The sequence below is a fragment of the Monodelphis domestica genome, chromosome 1 (assembly GCF_027887165.1).
Source record: "Monodelphis domestica isolate mMonDom1 chromosome 1, mMonDom1.pri, whole genome shotgun sequence".
NCBI classification, from domain to species: domain Eukaryota; kingdom Metazoa; phylum Chordata; class Mammalia; order Didelphimorphia; family Didelphidae; genus Monodelphis; species Monodelphis domestica.
The window spans coordinates 914,432-934,346 of record NC_077227.1 but is presented as its reverse complement, the minus strand read 5'-3'; the positions used below and the strand labels follow the sequence as shown (position 1 = coordinate 934,346).

Sequence of the window (19,915 nt, the reverse complement as noted above, 5' to 3'; positions counted from 1 at the left end):
GTTCGGCTGCTGCCCTCTTCAGCTTCCCACTGCAGGTCCTGAGCCTGCTACCCCAACCCCCACACCTGCCGTTCGAGGTCACGTGGGCTAAGGGTTAGAGCTAGCCAGCTAAACTAGCCAGCTTGGGGAATGAGCCTGGGTGAGAGTGAGACTGAGGGGGGAACCTGGGGCATGATGCAGTCTGAGCTGCAGGGCGGGGGCGGGGTCTGCGTCAGAAAGAGAGAGAGAGAGAGAGAGAGAAAGGGAGAGAAAGAGATGGGGCGCAAAAAGGCGGAGCCTGAGGGAAAGTGAGGCTGAATGACACAATCTGGGGTTGACGTAGTCTGAGGGCGGAGCCTGAGGAAAAGTGAGGTTGAGTGACAGGACTTGGGGATGACGTAGTCTGAAGCACGGTGGGGGGGGTGAGCTAGCCTGAGGGGCGGGGCTTAGGGCAGAAAGAGGTGGGGGGGGGGCTCTGGGGTAAGAACAAGGCAGAGGGGAGGAGCCTGGGGCAGAAGTGAGACCTAAGGTTGAAGCCTGGGATAGAAGGAGGCAGAGGAAGGGGATCCTGGGGTGGGATGGAGGCTGAGCAGGGAGCCTTGAGGAAAGTGAGGTTGAGTGACAGGACCTGGGGTATGACGTAGTCTGATGGGGGGTAGGGGCGTGAGCTAGACTGAGGGGTGGGCCTAGGGCAGAAAGAAGTGGAAGGGCGGAGCCTTGGGCAGAAAGCGAGACCAAAGGTTGAAGCCTAAAAGCAGAATTAAGGCAGAGGGGCAGGCCCTGGGGCAGAGAGGCAAAAGCCAAGATCCTTGGGTAGGATGAAGACAGGGAACGGAGCCTGTCTGGGTTGAAAGTGAGGCAGAGGGGCGGGGCTTGGATGAGAGACAGGCAGCCGGGCGGAGCTTGCCTGGGGTGAGAACGAGGCAGAGAGGCGGAGCCTGACTGGGGGCGGAGACTATAGGAGGTAAGAAAAAGGTTCGTCGTAGAAAAAGGTTCGTCATCGCCGTTGTGAGCGGGACCGGGTCCGTGTCGCTGGTCGCGCCGTGCCTGGGCCTTCTGCCTCCAGGATGGGGACATTACGGGACACCCTGAATACCAGGTGAGCATCTCTCAGATTTTCCAAGGAATCAAGAGGCTGGACAACTGGTCAGCCGCAGGCCCCGATTAGGCCGGCCGCCCGCCCAGCCGCTCTTGGGCCCAAGCCGCAGAGGGTCCTCAAGTCCAGCAAAACGGACAGGCCCAAGGCGGATGGGCGGAGGCCTGGGCGGATGGATGGATAGACGGATGGATGGATGGATGGATGGATGGATGGATGGATGGATGGATGGGCAGATGGGCCGATGAATGAATGGATGGATGGATGGATGGATGGATGGATGGATGGATGGATGGATGGATGGATGGATGGACAGACGGATGGATGGATGGATCGATGGACTGATCGATGGATGGATGGATGGATGGATCGATCGATCAATCGATGGATGGATGGATGGATGGATGGATGGATGGATGGATGGCCGGATGGCCGGATGGATGGATGGACTAATAGACCGTTAAATGGATGGATGGATGCCTGCAAGGAGGGGTCGGCTAGGGCGGGGATGCTGAGGATGGCCAGGCTAGGCCGGGTGGGGCGGGGTAGACTGCGGACCCTTTGGCCTGCCCACTTCTTGGCGGCGCGGCGCGACCTCTCCTCTCCCGCAGGATGCCCGCCTATTGCTGCCACATCGGGGGCTGTGATCGGGTGTTTGACTCCCTGCCGGGCTACGTGCACCACTACCAGACTCTGCACCAGAACAACTGTTCCTTCTGCCGCCGCTCGTTCCCCTCGGACCAGCTGCTGGACATCCATCTCATGGATCGTCACGGCACTGTGCCCACCTGCCCCATCCGCGCGGCCGCTGCGCGCTCCCGGCGCCCCTTCCCCTTTTACTACCAGTGCCCAGTGTGGGGCTGCAATGAGAAGTTCATGAGCCCTGAAGAGCAGACGGATCATCTGATCCAGATCCATGAGTACCCGGCCCACCTGTGGTATGACGTACCCCCGAACCCCCCAAGGTATGGGCCTGAGGCTCTGGGAGGGAGAGGAAAGAGAAGGGAGGGGGCGGGGGAGAAGGGAAGGGATGGGGGAAAGGAAGAAAAAAGAGGGGGCGGGGGAGCGAAGAGAAGGGAGGGGGTGGAGGAGAAGAGAGGGGAGGGGGGAGGAGGAGGGGGCGGGGCAAGGGAGAGGGGAGGGGGCGGAGGAGAGGAGAGAGGGGAGGGGGAGGAGGAGGCGGGGCAAGGGAGAGGGGAGGGGGAGGGGAGGGGCGGGGCAAGGGAGAGGGGAGGGGGAGGAAGGGAGGGAAGTTCGAGGGCCCGGATGCCAGGGCCAGAATCCCGATCTGAGGATGCCGGAGTCTCGGAGAGGCTGGTGGGGCGCGGGTGGGGAGCTGCAGGAGCCTCCCTCTCCAGCCACTGTCCTCTGCAGGTCCACTTCGGGGGCTTCTGCGGCCCCTGCGGCTGCGCGGGCCCCTAGGCCCCCTGCAGCTTCTGGGGCTCCTGAGGGCCCTTTGCCCCAGGGCCGAGCGGGCTCCATGGCCTCTGTGGCCCCGCTCCTGGCCCCGATCCTGGCGGCCCCGGCCCCAGCGGCCCCGGCCCCGGCGGCCCCGGCCTCGGAGGCAGCAGCCTCGGCCTCGGCCTCTTCCGAGGGAGGAGCAGCAGTGGGAGGGGAAGGCCCCCCGGAGCAGGAGCCGGTGGCAGTTCGCGAGGAGATTGTGGAGGAGGACGAGGGCGTGGAGATGGACGAAGGCGTGGAGCTGGATGAGGGCGTGGAGATGGACGAGGGGGTGGAGGAGCCCCTCGGGGAGAACGTGGAGGAGCCCTCCGGTGGCCCTGGGGCCGAGCCTGCCGAGGATGGGAGCTCCAACCTCAGGTCAGGAGCCCAGGACACCTTGGCCCCTCCACCAGCGCGCCGCTGTCTCTCGTGTCTGTCTCTGTCTCTGGGCGAGGTGCGGGAGGGGCCTGGGCCGAGGGGGGGCGGCTGCTCTCTCCGCGCCTGGAAATAAAGGCACTCGGAGGAGAGGGCTGGGCCGCGGCGCCGGCTGCCTTAGTTTCTCCATCTGTAAAGTGGGGACGCCATCGGTCACCGAGTTGGGCCAGGGATAAATGGGGCAAATGGCTCCATAGAAATAAATGGCAAACACGGGGAGGGGCCCAGGACGACGGACGCACACCCAGCAGGCGGCCAAGGGCTTGGGGGACACCCACGGAGCGGCCTGCCCTGGCCAGACGGGAAGGGGAGGGGGAGAGGGGGAGGGGGGGAGGGGCGGGCCGGCTCCGAGGAATGAGGAGCTGCTGCAAGAAGAGGAGTCCGAAGAATAGAGAAAAGCTGGACCCGCCCTGGACAGTGTCCAGAGCTGCAGGGCCGACACAGCCGCCAGGGGCAGGGCCGGCGGGGGGGCTGGAGGCCCCTTTGGGTGGGAGGGAGCCCGCCCCGGGTCCGCAGAGCAGGGAGTGACAATGGGGGCCGGAGGGAGGGGGGCCGGGCCGCAGGGGGCCCCCAGAGCCGCCCCTCCAGAGAGCCTCACGGGAGGTTTGCTTTTCATTCCAGCAACCCCCCTGCAGTCGGCTCTGACCAGGGTTCGACTGGAGGATTTAAAAAGGCAGAGTAAAGAGCACCATGAGCACCTCCAGGGCTGGGCTGCCAGCGGGCGGGCCGTGAAGCAGGACCCCCCCTTCCCCAAGCATGTTTTCTGGGCTTAGAGCAGCCCCAGAGGTGCCTCCACCAAGACGAGACGTCGATGGATCCCTCGGCCTGGGGGTGCTGCTTCCTTGGTCAGTATTTATCTCTGGAGCCCCTGATGAAGTCGGGGGCTGGCCAGGCACCTCTTGGACCCCCCAGTCCAGCCCAGGCCTCTCCCTGTTCCCTCCTCGATCATTCCTCCTCTCCCCGGAGGACCCCTTGTCTGTCTATCTGTTCGTCTTGTCTTGCCCGACCCGAGGAATCTCCCCCCACCCCAGCAGCTGCGCCTGCTCCCCCGAGCCCCCCAGCCTCTCCCGACCCCCAGCCTGAAATAAAGTGTCCCCTGAGCAAATGCAACACGGCTGGCCTCCATTTTGTCGTCTCTTTTGTCCGCGCCGCTCTTCCCTGCGGGGGGCACGTGGGCCTCCTCCGGCCCCACCTTCTTCCCTTGGCAGCAACTCATTAGAGGGACCTGCCTCCGCCTCCTCTGCAGCCACCCAGGCCTTCCCCACCTGGCTGCGGCCTGCCTGCTCGCCATGCGCCGAGGCTTGCAGGGTGGGCCCAGGAGCGCTGGCCCTCAAGTGGCTGCGGCCACATTGGCACCGGACGTCCCCCTGCGGGGGCCCGGCCTCCCCCCCCCTGCCTGGTCTCCCCCCTGCCGGGGCCCAGCTTCCCCCCCCCCCCCCGCCTGGTCTCCCCCCTGCGGGGCCCGGCCTCCCCCCTGCCCAGTCTCCCCCCTGCTGGGGCCCAGCCAACCCACCCAGCCTCCCCTTCCCCCCCAGCAGTCCTGTCCGAGCCACTTTCCGGGTTCGTTCGCCCCCGTTGCAGTCACGAGGGTGACGGCCGAGCGCCACCGCCTGCTCCACCCAGCCAAGGAGTCCAGCCGGAGGCCGTTTGTGGGCGTCTTGAGGGCTCCCCTGTGCCAGGCGCTGGGCTAAGCTGGCCTCACGAGGCTCTTCCCTCCTTCCCATGGGAGGAAGGGCAGAAGAAGGCGCCTGCCATGGGGGATGCAGGGGGTGGGGGAGAAGGGGAGGCTGCAGGGTTCAAAAAGCCAGGATGGAGAAGGAAAGCGGGGTCTGAGCAGCAGATTCTCAGGGGCAGCACAATGGACAGAGCCTCAGGCAGCCCTCTGATGGGCTCTCCCTGCCCAGCTGGGTGACCCTGGGTAAGTCACTTAACCCCAGGCCTTGCCACTCTTCGGTCTTCGAAGGGTTTTACGGTGGAGAGTCTGGAAGGAACTGACCACAGGGAGGGTGCCGGGCCTGGAACTGGGGAGACCACAGGTCAAATCGGCCTGGACACTAGCTGTGTGGCCCTGGACAAGTCACTTTACTCCCTGCTGCCTCCGTTTCTTCACTTGTAAAATGGGCCGGAGGAGGAGATGCCAAACAACTTCAAGATCTCGGCCACGACCGTCTGCTGTCAAAATCCCCCAAGCAGACCCCAGCAGGGGGGACTTCAGCGGGAGCCGGTTCAAGCCTTCTTCACCCTGCTGCCTCTCCTTACCACATGGTGTATTGGGTCCAAGGCAGAAGAGCCCTAAGGGCTAAGCTATGGGCATTGAGTGACTCGTCCCGTACCAAGGGCACATTTGAACCCAGAACCTCCTGGCTGCCTCCTGCCTTACTGCTGACTCCTCTCACTTATCCTCCTGGCAGGTGGCTTCCCTACCACAACAAGCCCCCCTCCATCCCCCCAGAACTCTCTCTCCTGCCTTGGGTGGCCCTTGAGGGGTGCCTCTTACTCTCTTCTTAGCCCCTCACACCCGGGCTTGGGCTGCCCCGAGGTGCCAGTGATCCCCTTGTTGCTGAATCCAACGGGCTTCCTCCTTCCTCCTGCTCCTTGACCACTGCAGCTTCGGCCACTGCTGGCGGCTTTCCTCCTGGACGCTCTCTTCTAGGTTTCTGGGATGCCCTCTGTCTGTCTGTCTGTCTGTCCGGCCTCTCCTTCTGTCCCCCTTCGTGCCCCTCTGATACGTGCATGCTTCAGGCCTGTCTCCTGAGCTCTGGGATCCCATCAGCTCCCGCAGGCTCACTTACCACCTCCTCATCTCTCCTGCCCTTGAGCTCAAGCGCTCATCGTCATCTTTCGCACTGAACCCTCAGGCCTGGCTTCCCAGTCTCCTATTTCTGCCCCCATATGGCTGGGGCTACTCATCGCCTTTCTGAGGCTGGTCTGACTGTGTCGCCACACTGTGTCGCCCTCCATTCCAGGGTTAGGGCTGCTCATCGCCTCTAGGATCAATCCCAAAGTCTGCTGCCACCTTGCTAGGCTCCTCCTCCTCCTCCACAGTTCCATGATTCATGTTGTCTCCCTCCCTCCTCCTGGAGCTCCCAAGCAATTCCCCTGGGTTTTATGTGGGTTAGCACTCAAACCCATTTTCCATATTGTCCTTTCTGTAATAGAGCGACCTCTTGAACCCAAACCCCCAATCCTATGCCGTATAACCAAGGGGCAGAGCACTTGCTCTCTTCTGGATTTTGGCCCCAGCAGTTGTTCCTCTGGATGTGGAGAGCTTCTTTCTCATAAGGCTCCCAGAATTTCCTGGATCATTGCATGGCTGCTAGTAGCAGAGCCACAATTCATCGTCCCAAGATTGCTCCTGGCTCTGCTCCTCTCACTCTGCATCACTTCCTGGAGGTCGTCCCAGTTCACATGGAGTCCCTCCAGTTCATCATTCCTTTGAGCACAATCGTATTCCATCACCAACAGATACCACAATTTGTTTACCCATTTCCCAATTGGAGGCATCCCCTCGTTTTCCAATTTTTGGCCACCACAAGAGCACAGCTATGAATGTTCTTGTACAAGTCTTTTTCCTTATTATCTCTTTGGGGTACAAGCCCAGCAGTGCTATGGCTGGATCAAAGGGCAGACAGTCTTTTAGCGCCCTTTGGGTATAGTTCCAAATTGCCCTCCAGAATGGTTGGATCAGTTCACAACTCCACCAGCAATGCATTAATGTTCGACTTTGCCACATCCCCTCCAGCATTGATCACTTTCCTTTGCTGTCATGTTAGCCAATCTGCTAAGTGTGAGGTGATACCTCAGGGTTACTTTGATTGGCATCTCTCTGATTATAAGAGATTTAGAACACTTCTTCATGTGCTTATTAATAGCTTTGGTTTCTTCATCTGAAAACTGCTTATTCATATCCTTTGACCATTTGTCAATTGGGGAATGGCTTGGTTTCTTATAAATTGGATTTAGTTCTTTATATATTTGAGAAATTAGACCTTTATCAGAGAAAATGGTTATACAATTTTTTCCCAGTTTGTTACTTCCCTTCTAATCTTTGTTGCATTGGTTTTGTTTGTATAAAAGCCTTTTCATTTAATACAATCAAAATTATTCATTTACTCTCTCGTAATATTCTCTATCTCTGCTTTGGTCTTAAATGCTTTCCTTTCCCATAGGTCTGCCAGATACTATCACTCTTTATGTTCAAGTCATTCACCCATTCTGAGTCTATCTTGCTGTAGGGTGTGAGATGTTGATCCAAACTGAATCTCTCCCACACTGTCTTCCGGTTTTCCCAGCAGCTTTTGTCAGATAGTGGATTTTGGTCCCCAAAGCCAGGCTCTTTGGGCTTATCATAGACTGTCTTGCTGAGGTCACTTCCCCCAAGCCTACTTCACTGATCCTCCTTCCTGTCTCTTAGCCAGGACCATGTTGCTTTGATGGCTGCCGCGGTTAGGGTCCAGCCTCACTCTCGACTTCAGGGCATCCCAACTGGTGGCGAACGATCAGTCAACAAAAATAACAAATGGAAGACAGCTTAATCATAACAGCCATGGGATTGCTTTGCATCTAACAGCTGCTCTGCCATCTTGATCTCTGATCTTTAATTTTATACCCATTTTCTTGGCATGCAGATTATATTACCTAACACACATGTTCAAAGAGAGATAATTGGAAAAGTGATACATTAACTTTTAACCAATCACCTGACTAACATTCTATCTTCTTGTATTGTGATTACAGACAGAATACAAGAGAAATGAATTCATCACACGTGGCTTACTAGGGAGTTTGAGTTACTGATTTGTGTGATTGAGTCACTGAGGCATATTGAAGCTTGATGTACCTGTACTTCTCACTTGGGCCTCTACGATTGATTTGTGTGCTGGCTTATGAGAAAGTTCTGGGCTTGGCCTGCAGCTGCGGTTTTGCTGGGAATGATGCACCTAAGAAAAAGTTAACCCAGGACAGTGTTTTGGAATTGGGTCTGACCTTTTGGGGATGTTTTGGGGAGTTGGGGCACAGGTGTTTTGCTCTTGCATTACTTCTTTTGAGACTAGGGGGAATAATCATCATGTCAATTCATAGGGAAGGCGCATTGATGGAAGAAGTCATGCCAGGGGGATAGAGCGGGCAGTCACCTCTCGCCAAGGACCACTCTGTGGTCTCCCCAGCTACAAGGCGCCGTGGTCTGATGGCCCCTGGCAGATGGCCACTGCTTTGTAGAAGAGTTTGGGATCTGGGACTGCCCGGCCCCCTTCCTCCCCGTGTCTGTGGTCCCCTTTTTCCCAGGGCTCTCTAGAGTTTCTCGGCAGTTGGATGGGCTGAATAAGGAGATTCCTGTGGGCCGGCCGGCACCTTCGGCGTGTTAGCTCGCCCTCCCCAGGAGCAGTCCATGTTTTTCCACTTGTTTAGATCCAGTTTTAAGTGGCTGTTTTGTAGTTGTTCCCGCGTTTGCCTGGGCAGCGGATCCCACGTGTTCTGGGTGGCCTCGAGCCCTTCTCAAAGGAGCTTCTCTGGCTGCCTCTTGCTGCGGAGCCTTGTTGGAAAGCGAGGCACGCCGAGGCTCTGTGTGGCCTTCTCTGTGTCCTGCAGCGTTGCCCAAGATCAGGGGCTCCCCCAGCTTTTTGGATGCTTCTCTAGGACCCTGTTGGGACACCATCGCGTCCTCCGCCAGAGTCACAGTTGGCTTCTGTCACTGCCGGTTTCAACTCCTTCCATTTCTTTTCTCCTGCGTTGCTAAAGCTGGCATTTCCGGCCCAGTGTGAGCCAGTGGGGGGGGTGGCGGCCGTCCTTGCTGCCCCGTCTCACGGGGGAGGCTTCTGACGGAGCCCCAAGCAGATGAGCCTTGCTGAGGGTTTGACAGCGACGCCCCCCTGACCCTTAGCTTTCCGCCCTGGTCAGGCCTCCTCCTCCTGCCCTCCCCACCCCCTTCCCTTCATCCCCAGCGAAAATCACCCGGGAAGCCTTGGCCGGGCGCCTTCTCTGTGCATTCGTTCCTGGGAGTCCCTTAAGAGGTGGCTCCAGCCTTAGGCTCGGTGGGCGGCTGCTTCTGCATTGGGCGTCCCTCCCTTCAAGGGCTCCGGAGGGAGGGGAGGGCGCAGATTCCAGGGAACGGGGCAGCCAGAGGGCCGGCCTTGGCTCCCACCTTGCTTCTCCCCCTTCATCCCTTCGGGCTTGACCCATCAGCCCTCTGGAGAGAGCCGGTCTGGGAAGGCCTGGAGGGGAGGAAGCCGGAGGCAAACTGTCCGCTTTTCTAGCTAGACTGGAAGGGAGACTCGATTCTGGCTGTTCGGCCGCCCCTCTTCCAGCCCCGTTTGGCCTTTCCTCAGCCTCCCCAACTCTCCTGCCCACTTGACCGAGGAGGCGGCGAAGAGCAGCCTGGGGTCACAGTGTGTGAGCCGGGGAGGACCTCAGGAAGATTAGTCAGGGAGGCTTGCGTGGCCCACAGAAGCTTCCTCACCTGCCAGCCTCTCTGCCAAGAAATCCCCGAATGGAGCCAGTCCTGAGGGAACAACAGCAAAAGCTTCCCCGGTCACCCTTGGCACCCCACTGACCCACTCGAACTCCCCCCAGCCCTTCCAGAGGCCGCACAGGGCGGGAAGGCGTTTGCGTCTCCAATGTTCCCATGTCCTCTTTCCCCCTTTTCCCTTGAAGAAGTGGCCTTCCGCATGGTCAGGGCTCCCATCTCTTCCAACAGAGGCCCTCTCTGGCATGCCCATCCGCACACTGCTTTGTCTTTTTCCCCTGTGCCTTTGGTCCTAGAGTTGGTTCCAAGGCGGAAGAGTAGCAGGGCCTAGGCAGCTGGGGGAAGTGACTTGCCCAGGGTCACACAGCCAGGAAGAATCTGAAGCCAGATTCCAACCCAGGACCTCTCCTCTCCAGGCCTAGCCAGCAACCTAGCTGTCCCTGTCCTGCTTTCCCTTATTTTCCATCTTGCCTGTATTTTCATAAAATCCAAGATTTAAACTTTTGTTTGAGAAAGATCTTCAGAGAAGAAGCTTGCTAACTCCTGAATCCAGAGAACGAACGGTTACAGAAAGTTACCTAAACCCTAACCCTACTGGAAGATCCAGAATGAACCTTGGGGTGCGGTTAATTGAACATTTATTTTGAATGTACACTCTTCTGCCAAAGGGGACTCCCCCTAATTGGCTTTTGTCAATGCGCCCAGAAAAAACATTGGTGTTTTTGTCTCTCTCTCCTCTATTTCCCCCTTATCTATAACTGTCGTAGTTTTCCTCTTAGAGGGTAAAATTCTGTATACACCTGCAGTTAGACATTTTGGGGTGCAGGACGCTTATGTTGAGTCATCAGTTGGGGAGACTAGTCCCCCAATCATCATCAGGGGGATTGCGATTTTTAGATTCTCTCCATCTTGCTGGGTCTAGCACCCAGGAATGTGCACACCCACACTACACGGGCATGTGCTAGCTAATGACAAATCAGAAACAAGTAACTGCCCCCCGAGCTGTCCTAAGCCAAGCTTGAGCCACCATTGGCACATGCGAGACGCAGGAAGTGAGGTAGAGAACAGCCTCTGGAGTTCTCGCCACATCCTGGGAGGGCGAGTCACCAGTTCTGTCCTGGAGCCCCACAGACAGCTCTTCAGATGGGCCACGCGAGTGATTAGGACTGACTCCCTTCTCTGCCTTGGCTCTCCAAGGCCTTAGACTCCCGCTCTGGCTCAGCCTGAGCCAGAGCGGTTTTGAGTTCACCTCCCTTTCCTTCTCTCCCTCCAATAATGTCTTCCTCTTTTGTAATTAAATCACCATAAAACTCCATTCTGACTTGAGTGTTTCATTGTAGGATCTTATAAGTAAAATCCTTGGCGACCTAAAATGATTAAACTCAGTTTCTCAACCATAATTTTAACCCTAACATGCCCTATCGAATAGCTGCTTCCTCACTGCCTACAATCAAGCCTCTCCTCCACCCTTGCCGGTGGCTGTCCCACATCCCTCCTCAGCGGGTGGCTCCAGGGAGGCCCTGCAGCCTCTCCTCTCGCTCTCTTGGTCCCTGGAGTTTGACTCCTGCTCACGTAGTTCCCTTGACCCGGTCTCTAGTTGCGGCGCCCCAAAGCTGCCCAGCCCGGGGCCCTTTCCTCCACCTCTGTGCGGCCGTGTTGGCAGCCCCTCTCTGCTCCGGAACTCCCTGTGCCCTGGGTTCTCCTCCTCCCTGTCTGACCTCTGGCTCCTTCTCCAGGGCAGGCCTGCTCACAGGGCCCTCTCCTGCTGCCCTGGGCCATCCTGGCGTCTCTCCTGTTCTCCGTGGACAGTCTGTTCTGGCTCTGCAGGGGTTCTCCGGACTCACCAAGCTCAACGTCTGGGGCTCACGGGGTCTTCTCCACCAGACTCCCTCCTCCTCCTCCTCCCCTCTCACTAGAGGGGGCCACAGCAGTCGCCTGAGATCTGCCCTCTCCTCCCTCTGGCCCCCCTTGCTGCCCAGGCAGCAAGTCAGTGTTTGCCCTTAGACTATCTCCAGGAAATAAGAAGATGCTCCATTTCAGTGCCGGCCGAAGCAGCTCGTCTCCCCCATTGGACTGGGACTCCCCTGAAGTCAGAGACCATCTTTTGTTTCTTTTTGAATAGGTGCTTAATCAGTGTTTTGGCTCAGTGGGTAGAGAGCTAGGCCTGAAGACAGAAGGACCTGAGGCTGGGTGACCCTGGACAAGTCACCTGACCCCCATTGCCTAGCCCTGAGCACTCTTCTGCCTGGGAACCAATACCCAATATTGATTCTAAGTTGAAAGGTAAGGGACTAAGGCAATGTTTATTGACTGCCTGATCTCACTGGATCCTCTCAAGAACCCTGGGAGGTAGGTGAGGAAACTGAGCCAGTGAAGTTCAGTTTGAACTCAGGTCTCCCAAAGCTTTAAGGAAAGAGAACTCTCCAACTGTCCTATGAGACCAGAAAGAGCTTCTCGTTGCCGATGACCACCCTGGTGTGTTTACTGGGCCAGAGCCGGACGTGCTGGAGGACGGAGGCACGTGGGCCTCGGGAAACCCGGAGGAGATGCAGTTCCAGCTGAGAGGCCGTCTGTCAAGTGCCGCCGCACTCAAGGGCAGCAACTCGGAGGTCCACAGCGGCCGCTGGATCAGAAAAGAGCAGTTTGGGTCCCGAGGCCCAGCAACGCCCGAGCGACCAGGTAGCCGTGCTCACTGCCCAGGCCATGGAGGCTCTGCGCTGGATTCTGCAGAGCAGGCTGGTTCCCAAAGAGGCAGAGGGACCCGGGACCGACCCAGCAACATTCACTGGATTCCGGAGGAAGGACGGGGCATTCTTTCTCTCTTGCCAGGGGAGGAGAGGAGAATCAGAAATGATTGTTTTATTCACTGAGAAAGAATTACATTCTTATTTAACTTAAAAAAAATTTTAATAGCAAATATCCACCAAAGTTTCCCAAGGTTACCATGACTCGGGTTGTCTTCCTCCCCTCTTCCCACCCACCTCTGAGAGCTGACAAGCAATTCCACTGGGTTATACATGGATTATCACTCAAAACCTGTTTCCATAGTGTTCATTTTCGTAAGTGAATAATCTTATAAAACAAAAACCCCAAACCTAAACTCAAATAAACAAGTGATAAATCATAGGTTTCTCCTCTGCATTTCTGCTTCCACAGTTCTTTCTCTGGATGTGGAGAACTTCTTTCTCCTGAGTCCCTCAGGACTGTCCTAGTGTAACAATTAAAAGAGCGGTTGATATAATCTGTGACCGCAGAAATATGGTTTCAAGATACTGTCTTGAGTTAAATCAAATATAAAGTGGTCACCTGGGAAAAATTCCCAAATATGAAATATTCCCAAGTCAGCTGGGTTTTTATGGAGATTTTAATTAAGAAATTAATGAAAGGGAGAAAGAGAGTAAGGAAATAATGAGAAAAGGGCTAGGCCAGCCTAGGCCCAAGCCCTAAGAGAGAGATCAGTCAGTCTTATCAACTCACCACAAGATTTGTCCCAAGCAAGATTCTAGTGTTCAGAGAGACCCAGCTACTCCAACTAGTCCGAGCTCCAATTCAGCTTTGGCAAACTGAATTTTCAGCCAGCCACCCCAGTTCTCTCAGAGAGAGTTCCTTTTAAAGAGAATTTTCTCCTACGTCACCTCCCCTAAGTTCTCACATCTACCAATCACAGTAGACACAGTTTTCCAAAGGTCAGACTATTCTTAATTCACACCTGAGTAGACTAAACTTTTCAGTAATTCACACCTGAGTAGACTAAAACCTCACACCTCTTGCTAAGCTTGCTTGAACCTTTAGTGATTAATTTGACCTTCAAAGGTACTTAGCACCTTCCTAAAAATAGACTTAGTTTAAGGCTTTTGCTTCACTATAAATGTGAGTCAAGTACTTTTTCATTGTCCAGTAAGGACTTTACAACTTTATCTTCCCCTAAAGTATGCTTAAATAGGGGTGGAGTAGAGTTCTCATATTCCTAAGTCCCTTCATTGTTTAAAATGGGGAATGGTCTTAACCAAATCTTCTGAAGTAGGGCCTGAGAATTTTTAACATTCACACTAGGTCATTGCATTGCTGCTAGTAGCAACATCGGTTACATTTGATTGTGCCACAATGTATCTGTTTCACTCTGCATCCGTTCCTGGAGGTCTTTCCAGTTCACGTGGAATCCCTCCAGCTCATCATTCCTTCCAGCACAATAGTATTCCATCCCCATCAGATACCACAGTTTGTTCAGCCATTCCTCAACTGAGGGAAACCCCCTCATTTTCCAATTCTTTACCACCACAAAGTTTGCAACTAGGAAGTTTTTTGTACAAACGGGTCCATCCTCATTTTTTTTAGTCTCTTTGGGATACAAACCTAGTAGTGATATTGCTGAATCCAAAGGGAATGCATTCTTTTAAAGACCTTTGGGCATTATTCCAAATTGCCTTCCAGGATGCATAAGAATTAAAATGAGGACCCTGGTCCTTAGAATTTAATACAGTTTAGTAAATTTACTTGAATAGGTAAAGATCAGAATTAGGTAAAAGGATAAAAGTAAACTGGCTTAACCTAAACCATCGCATGGGTGGTCTCAGCCTGGCCACCACAGCTGCCATTCTCCTAGCATGCTCACCAGCAATAGAGAGAGCCTACTTCTTGGTCTCAAACCTTTTAACCGACTTCCCTCTTCTGGGTCAAATTCAATCATCTCTGGATGAAAAGCACAGGCCACAGGCCTGTGACTCATGCCAGGTGATTGTGGATGTTAAAAACTGTAAATGCCAAACTGTAAAGATAATTTTAGTGTTTTGACTTAAAATCTAAATAAATGGTCACCATGGGAAATTCCCAAATATGAAAAATATCCAAGTCAACTAGGGATTTATAGAGATTTTAATGAATATAAATGAAGGAATTAAGGAAAAGAGAGAGAGAGACAGAGAGAGACAGAGACAGAGACAGAGAGACAGAGAGACAGAGAAAGAGAGCATAATATGGCCTAGGCCTGAGCCTAAGGGAGAGCGAGTCAGTCTTTATCACTCACCACAAGATCGTCTCCAAGCAAGCTCCAGTCCTCCACTGAATCTCCTGAACTGAAATCCTCTCCAAACTGAATTCAATTGTGAACTCCATTCAAAATGTCTTCACTTCAACTCGGAACTCCAATTCACTCCTCCATTACCTTTTTATCCCTTCCTTTTAAAGAAATTTTCTTGTATGTCACCTCCCCTAAATTTTCACATCTACAAATCACAGTAGATGCTTTTTCCCAGGACTGCCCATTCTTAGTTCTCATCTTCTTTGGTTCTCACCTTCTCTGGTTAGATTAAATCCTCTGAGTACTTCACACCTCTTTTGCTAAGCTCACCTTTTGTAAGTTGCTTGACCTTTTAGGTACTAATTTAACCTTTATAGGTACTTAGCACCCTTTTTGTATTAGATCTCAAAATAGACCCAGCTTAAGGTTTTTGCTTCACTATAAGTATGAGTTGGGAACTTTCATTGTTCAATCAGGAGTTTTCAACGTTATCTTCCCCTAAGGCACTGTCTGAGTAGGGTGGAGTAATTTTAAAGTTCTCAATACATTCCTGATCAAGTACCTCCATTGTTTAAAATGGGGACTAGCTTAATCAAATCTTCTAAAGTAGAGTCTGAGTAGTTTTAAGATTCACATGATGCACACCTACACAGACTCATATAGACTCACACAGACACACGCCAGCTGTGTTGCCCAGAATGGGGAGAAGGGGAAAACTTTCCTCACACAAATGGTTGGATCAATTCACAGCTACACCAACAATGCACCAGTGTCCCAATTTTGCCACATTCCCTCCAACATTTATTATTTTTCCTTATTGCCATATTGGGCAGTCTGGTAGATGTGGAGTTGTTTTATTTATTTTGCATTTCTCTAATCAAGAGGGATTTAGAACATTTTTTCCTCTGATTATTGATAGCTTTGATTTCTTCATCTGAAAACTGCCTATTTTTTTCCTTTGACCATTTAGCAATTGAGGAATGACTTGGATTCTTATAAATTGGATTTAATTCTTTACATATTTGAGAAATGATACTTTTACCAGAGAAATTTGTTATATATTTTTCCCCAGGTTGTTGCTTCCCTTCTAATCTTGCTTGCATTGGCTTTGTTTGTACAAAACCTTTTTATTTTACTATAATCAACATCATTCATTTTAAGGAATTAAAGTTTTTAAAAGGGAGAAAACTGAGTCCCACCTTCCCAGCATTATGGACACTGACCAGGAACCCTTCCTTAGTGACCCTGCCAAGTTTCATGGGAGTACGACTTTCATAGAGAGGGAATATTGACCAAGTAGGCACTGTAGATAAAAGAGAAGGAGGGTCACTAGATCCTGAAGGAGGAATCAGAGAAATCCATCTTAAGAGAGAGAACCCAACTGAGGGGTGGCCTAAACCATTATTTTTAGCTCTGTCTCTAAGGGAAAAAAAGGAGGCCATGTGCAATTGGGCCCAAGAAGGGGGCCGATTAAATGAGAAAAAACTGGAAAGAAAACAGAAGAAGAGATTTGAAGAGCATGAGAACACAAGGGAGGAGAAGGAGAAGCAGAAAGAGAAAGAGAATGAGCATGGAGATGGGAGGGGAAAAAGAGGCAGAGGGAAGAGAGTCTTGTTTAGGGGGATCAGAATGCTCAGATCTTTGACCCTTAGGTCACCCACCTCAATAAGGACAATCTTTGGCCTGGCAGTCGGCCCCAGGAGAGAAGAAGTCCAGGAGCAAAGCATCCATTGAATTTACAGATTGAGTGTATAGAGTTCCACTATCAGCTCGGGTTCTAGGGGGAGCCCTGTGGGGGGCAGTGGCTATGCTATTGCCCTTGCTGTTACTAACTACCACCATCTGCAATACTCTTCCAAAATAATCTCATCTGATCTGCAAACAACCCTAGAATAAGTGCTATTATTGTCCCTGTTTACAGAGGAGGAAACTAAGGCAGGCAAAGGTGAAGTGACTTGACCAGGGTCACACAGTCAGGAAGTACCTACTAAAGTGTTGTTTGAAATCTTTTTTTTTCCTTTGTTTCAGACTTCATTTCAAGGCTAACATTCTATCTGCTGTACCATTTGCTACTGTGCTGGCTATCATCAATCAGTTAAGGTATTTAGTAGGCTGGCATGGCATGAGCAATGGCACCATATGGAGTACACTCTCCCAAATGCCCTCAGGCTCCACGGAAAGAGGGCTTAGAGAGGACTGGAGTATGGGGGGAGGCTCAGGTAGGTTTTTGTTTTTAGGGCCCAAGCTCCTGAGGCTGTAGATTCTGAAAGTTCTTTCTCTGTCTCTTTAACTCCGTCTCCATCTCCCAGCCCCTCGTTCACTGTCATTGAAGTGTATAGAGTTGCCTCCCCTCTTGACTAATTGTCTTTCAGCATCCATGTTTGCCCTTAGATGAATGTTTCTGTTCCCAGTGGGAAGCCTTGCCTGCTGACATGGCAGAAGGGAACAAGCATTGCTCATAAATCTTTTCTCTTCTGAGCCTCCCAGTATTACCATCTGCATTTGACAGTTGAGGAAGCTGAGGCAGATAGAAGTTAAGTGACTAGTCCAGGGTCACATAACTAGGAGGTATCTGGACCTGGATTTAGAGCCAGGCCTTCGTTCTTCCCTAGGCTGCCCCTTAGGTTCTCTATGACTCTAGAGCTCATTCCTAGACCAGCCATTACCCCAGGAATTTCTCGACCTCATCTCCATGCACTCCCCCACAGCCCTCCACTGCTTTTCAGCTCCTTCTTTGGGGCTGTTGTCTTCTATTAGAAGGCAAACTCCTTGAGGGTAGCAATTCTCCCTCTTTTTGCTTGTATTCAGGCCCAGAACTCTTAGAGTATCACATCTATTAGCAGCCTCCACAATCTGGAGGCTGGCGTTTTCTAGAAATCTAGGTGTAACCACCCACAGAATATTTCCCTCTGTGGAGACAGTGACCTTCCTCTAGGGACTAATAATCTAGAACCCTTTCAAGTGGATCAAGGAGTCAGTATGTAAGCCGGTTCCTTAACACTCTTAAATGCTTTGTGATGACCTTTGGGGCCTTTTCTGAGTGAGAGGTGACCATTTTCCTTTACACAGAGTTCTTTGTGCTTTCTATGCTTTGGTCTCTGACACCCTCATTTGGGGAGATCTGGATATCAGTTCTTCATTGGGTGTCTCTCTTTTGCTCACTCTCCCCGGATGGAATGGGATCCCATTTTTAATGTGTCATCGTTTAGAAAAGAAGTGTCCGGCAGTTCTTTTTTTAAGATTTCCTTATAATTTCTCTCTGTCCTAATGCATGGTCCATTTGTGTAAAGGCACCACACCTTCCTAAGCAGTATGCGTATTCCCTGATGTCATTCAGAAGCTCCCATAAATCATTTAGCTCTGCCTCAAGCTCCCTGTTGTACTTTCTGCATAACTTTTGCTTAGATTCATTCACCTCTGCTAGAGGAACATCTGGGTGCTCTGCTCTCATGGGATTTTGTTGCAGTGGAGTTAATTGTTGCTTTCTTAAGGTGGCTGTGATGTCCGCCCCTTGCTGCCCAGATCCAAAATCTGCTGGGGACTCTTTAGAGATCCTTTACCCATTGATTCTTGATTGGATTCTGGGTCTGTCTCTGCTCTTCTTTGCAGGTCTTTCCCCTTGTGAATTTTAAAAGGCTCCACACTACTCAGACCATACTTTAGATGATTTGATTTAGCTATTTCCTCATTTGTAACAACGGAGATACTTGGTCTAACAGAATCAGGTCTTGTGAACTCTACATTGCTCCACCCTACTTAGTTTAACAAGGTCAGGAATGTCTGCACCCATACTCAAGGATTAAGTATCTAAGAAGATGGCCTTCAACAGCCATGTGCAGAAACAGCTGACTGACTCCTGGACTGTCCTAAGTCAAGCTAAGCTAACACTGGTACGGACGAGATGCAGGAAAATGATGTAAAACCGTATAGATAGGGCACGTCACTTCCTCTCTTCGCTCTCTTCCCCGGAGAGGCGGCTCTGGTTGGCAGTGTGCTAAGTATTCTGACATCTTGGCATGGTGGCAGCTATTTGTCTAGGTTTTGGCAGTGAGTTTTCCCTTGAGCTAATTCAGGTTCAGGCAGTTTGGCTGAGTCCTCTTGGAGTTCAGGCTGATTCCTTCCTCCTTTACTCTCCAAAACCTTACCTTCCTAGAGCCTCTAATCTTCCCCCTGGCACAAGCCAGGCGGGAGAAATCCTACACCCTTTCCTTCTCCCTTCTTCTTAATTTCTTTCCACTATATTAAATGACCATAAATTTCCAGCTGACTTGTATTTTTTTTTAATTTGGGATATCCATGGCGACCAAATAATTAATATAATTTAGGTCACAACGCTAAAATTATCCTTTACACCCTGTCCTACCACTCATGTTGACCTAACAGGCCTTGGATCACTGCCAGCATCCACCGACTTCACTTGACTCAGAAAGCTGGAAAAATGGTAACCAGGGATGGAAGATGCCCAGTGGGGTTCTGAAAGGGCTTCCCGAGGGTGCGGCATGTTCTCCCACACTTGGCCGGTGCCTGCTTGTGCCTCTGGAAGTGCATTTTCAAAAGTCACTTCAAGTCATGCCTTTGAACCTTGAGATCTCAGGGCTGGCATGTGTCCCATCCGAAAGCATGGATTAGGAGCTTCCTGTGTGCGGTGCTCTGCTGTGGGGGCAGTGGGGCTGAGAAGGCCAAGAAGGAGAGGGATTATGGCAATACCCGGCTCCATCCAAGATGGAGGGCCGGGCCATGAGCTCTTGCTGTTCCCAGGTCTCACTCTTCCTGAGCCCAGCGGTTGGCCCTTTCCTTGTGTGGCTCATATGACTGATGAGGAAACTGAGGCAAACAGGATGAAGTGACTTGCCCAGGTCACACGGCTAGTCAGTGGCTGAGGATGCCCAAGAAAGGGAAGAGGCGGTGGGCTCTCTGGGTGGAAGGGGCATGCAGGGGGTGCTGAGAGAAGGTGAAGAGGAATGGGGAAAGGCTTCCTGCAGTCCAAGGAGGCCCGAAGCTAGAGAGCAGCGAGGAGGAAGAGAGCCTGAGCCGGGCAAAGGGCAGTGAGGAGGCCAGCGGCAGGCTGGCGGGGGAGCAAGGAGGCCCTGAAGGCCCAGCGCAGGGCTCGAGCCTTGCTCCTCCAGGTTTCAGGGCCGGGCCGGGCTTTCCGGAGCTCCCTTGGCCAGCTGAATGGAAGATGGCGCAGGGTGCATTCGAGGCCGGAGCCGCCATGTTGGATTGGGAGGCTGCCAGGCGGTGGGAAGGCCGCCTGGGACCGGATGGAGGCTGTCTGGGAAGCTCTTGGAGGTGAGAGTGCGGCCCCCTCCCACAGGCACAGCTCTGCTCATTTGCTCCCCGATGAGATACAAAGGGGAGCCCGAAGCGGGCCCCAGCCCGAGGCCCTTGGGGGGCCCTTGGGTGCTCGGGGGCTGAGGGAGAGTGGGGGGAGGGGCGGCCTGAGTTCCCTGAGGAAGGAAGGGAGCTGACTGGGGGAGGGGCAGGG

At 52.9% G+C, this 19,915-nt stretch overlaps 1 protein-coding gene across 1 annotated transcript; it reads left to right on the top strand.

Annotated features, from left to right (window-relative positions):
• The first annotated feature begins 1 nt into the window (after window position 1).
• Window positions 2-4,060, top strand: ZNF511 (zinc finger protein 511). The gene is made up of 5 exons (XM_056794739.1): window positions 2-139; window positions 966-1,078; window positions 1,687-2,040; window positions 2,450-2,893; window positions 3,572-4,060. The coding sequence occupies exons 2-5, from the start codon at window positions 1,047-1,049 to the stop codon at window positions 3,630-3,632; spliced, it is 891 nt and encodes a 296-aa protein (XP_056650717.1). The 5' UTR covers window positions 2-139; window positions 966-1,046; the 3' UTR covers window positions 3,633-4,060.
• The last annotated feature ends 15,855 nt before the right edge of the window (window positions 4,061-19,915 follow it).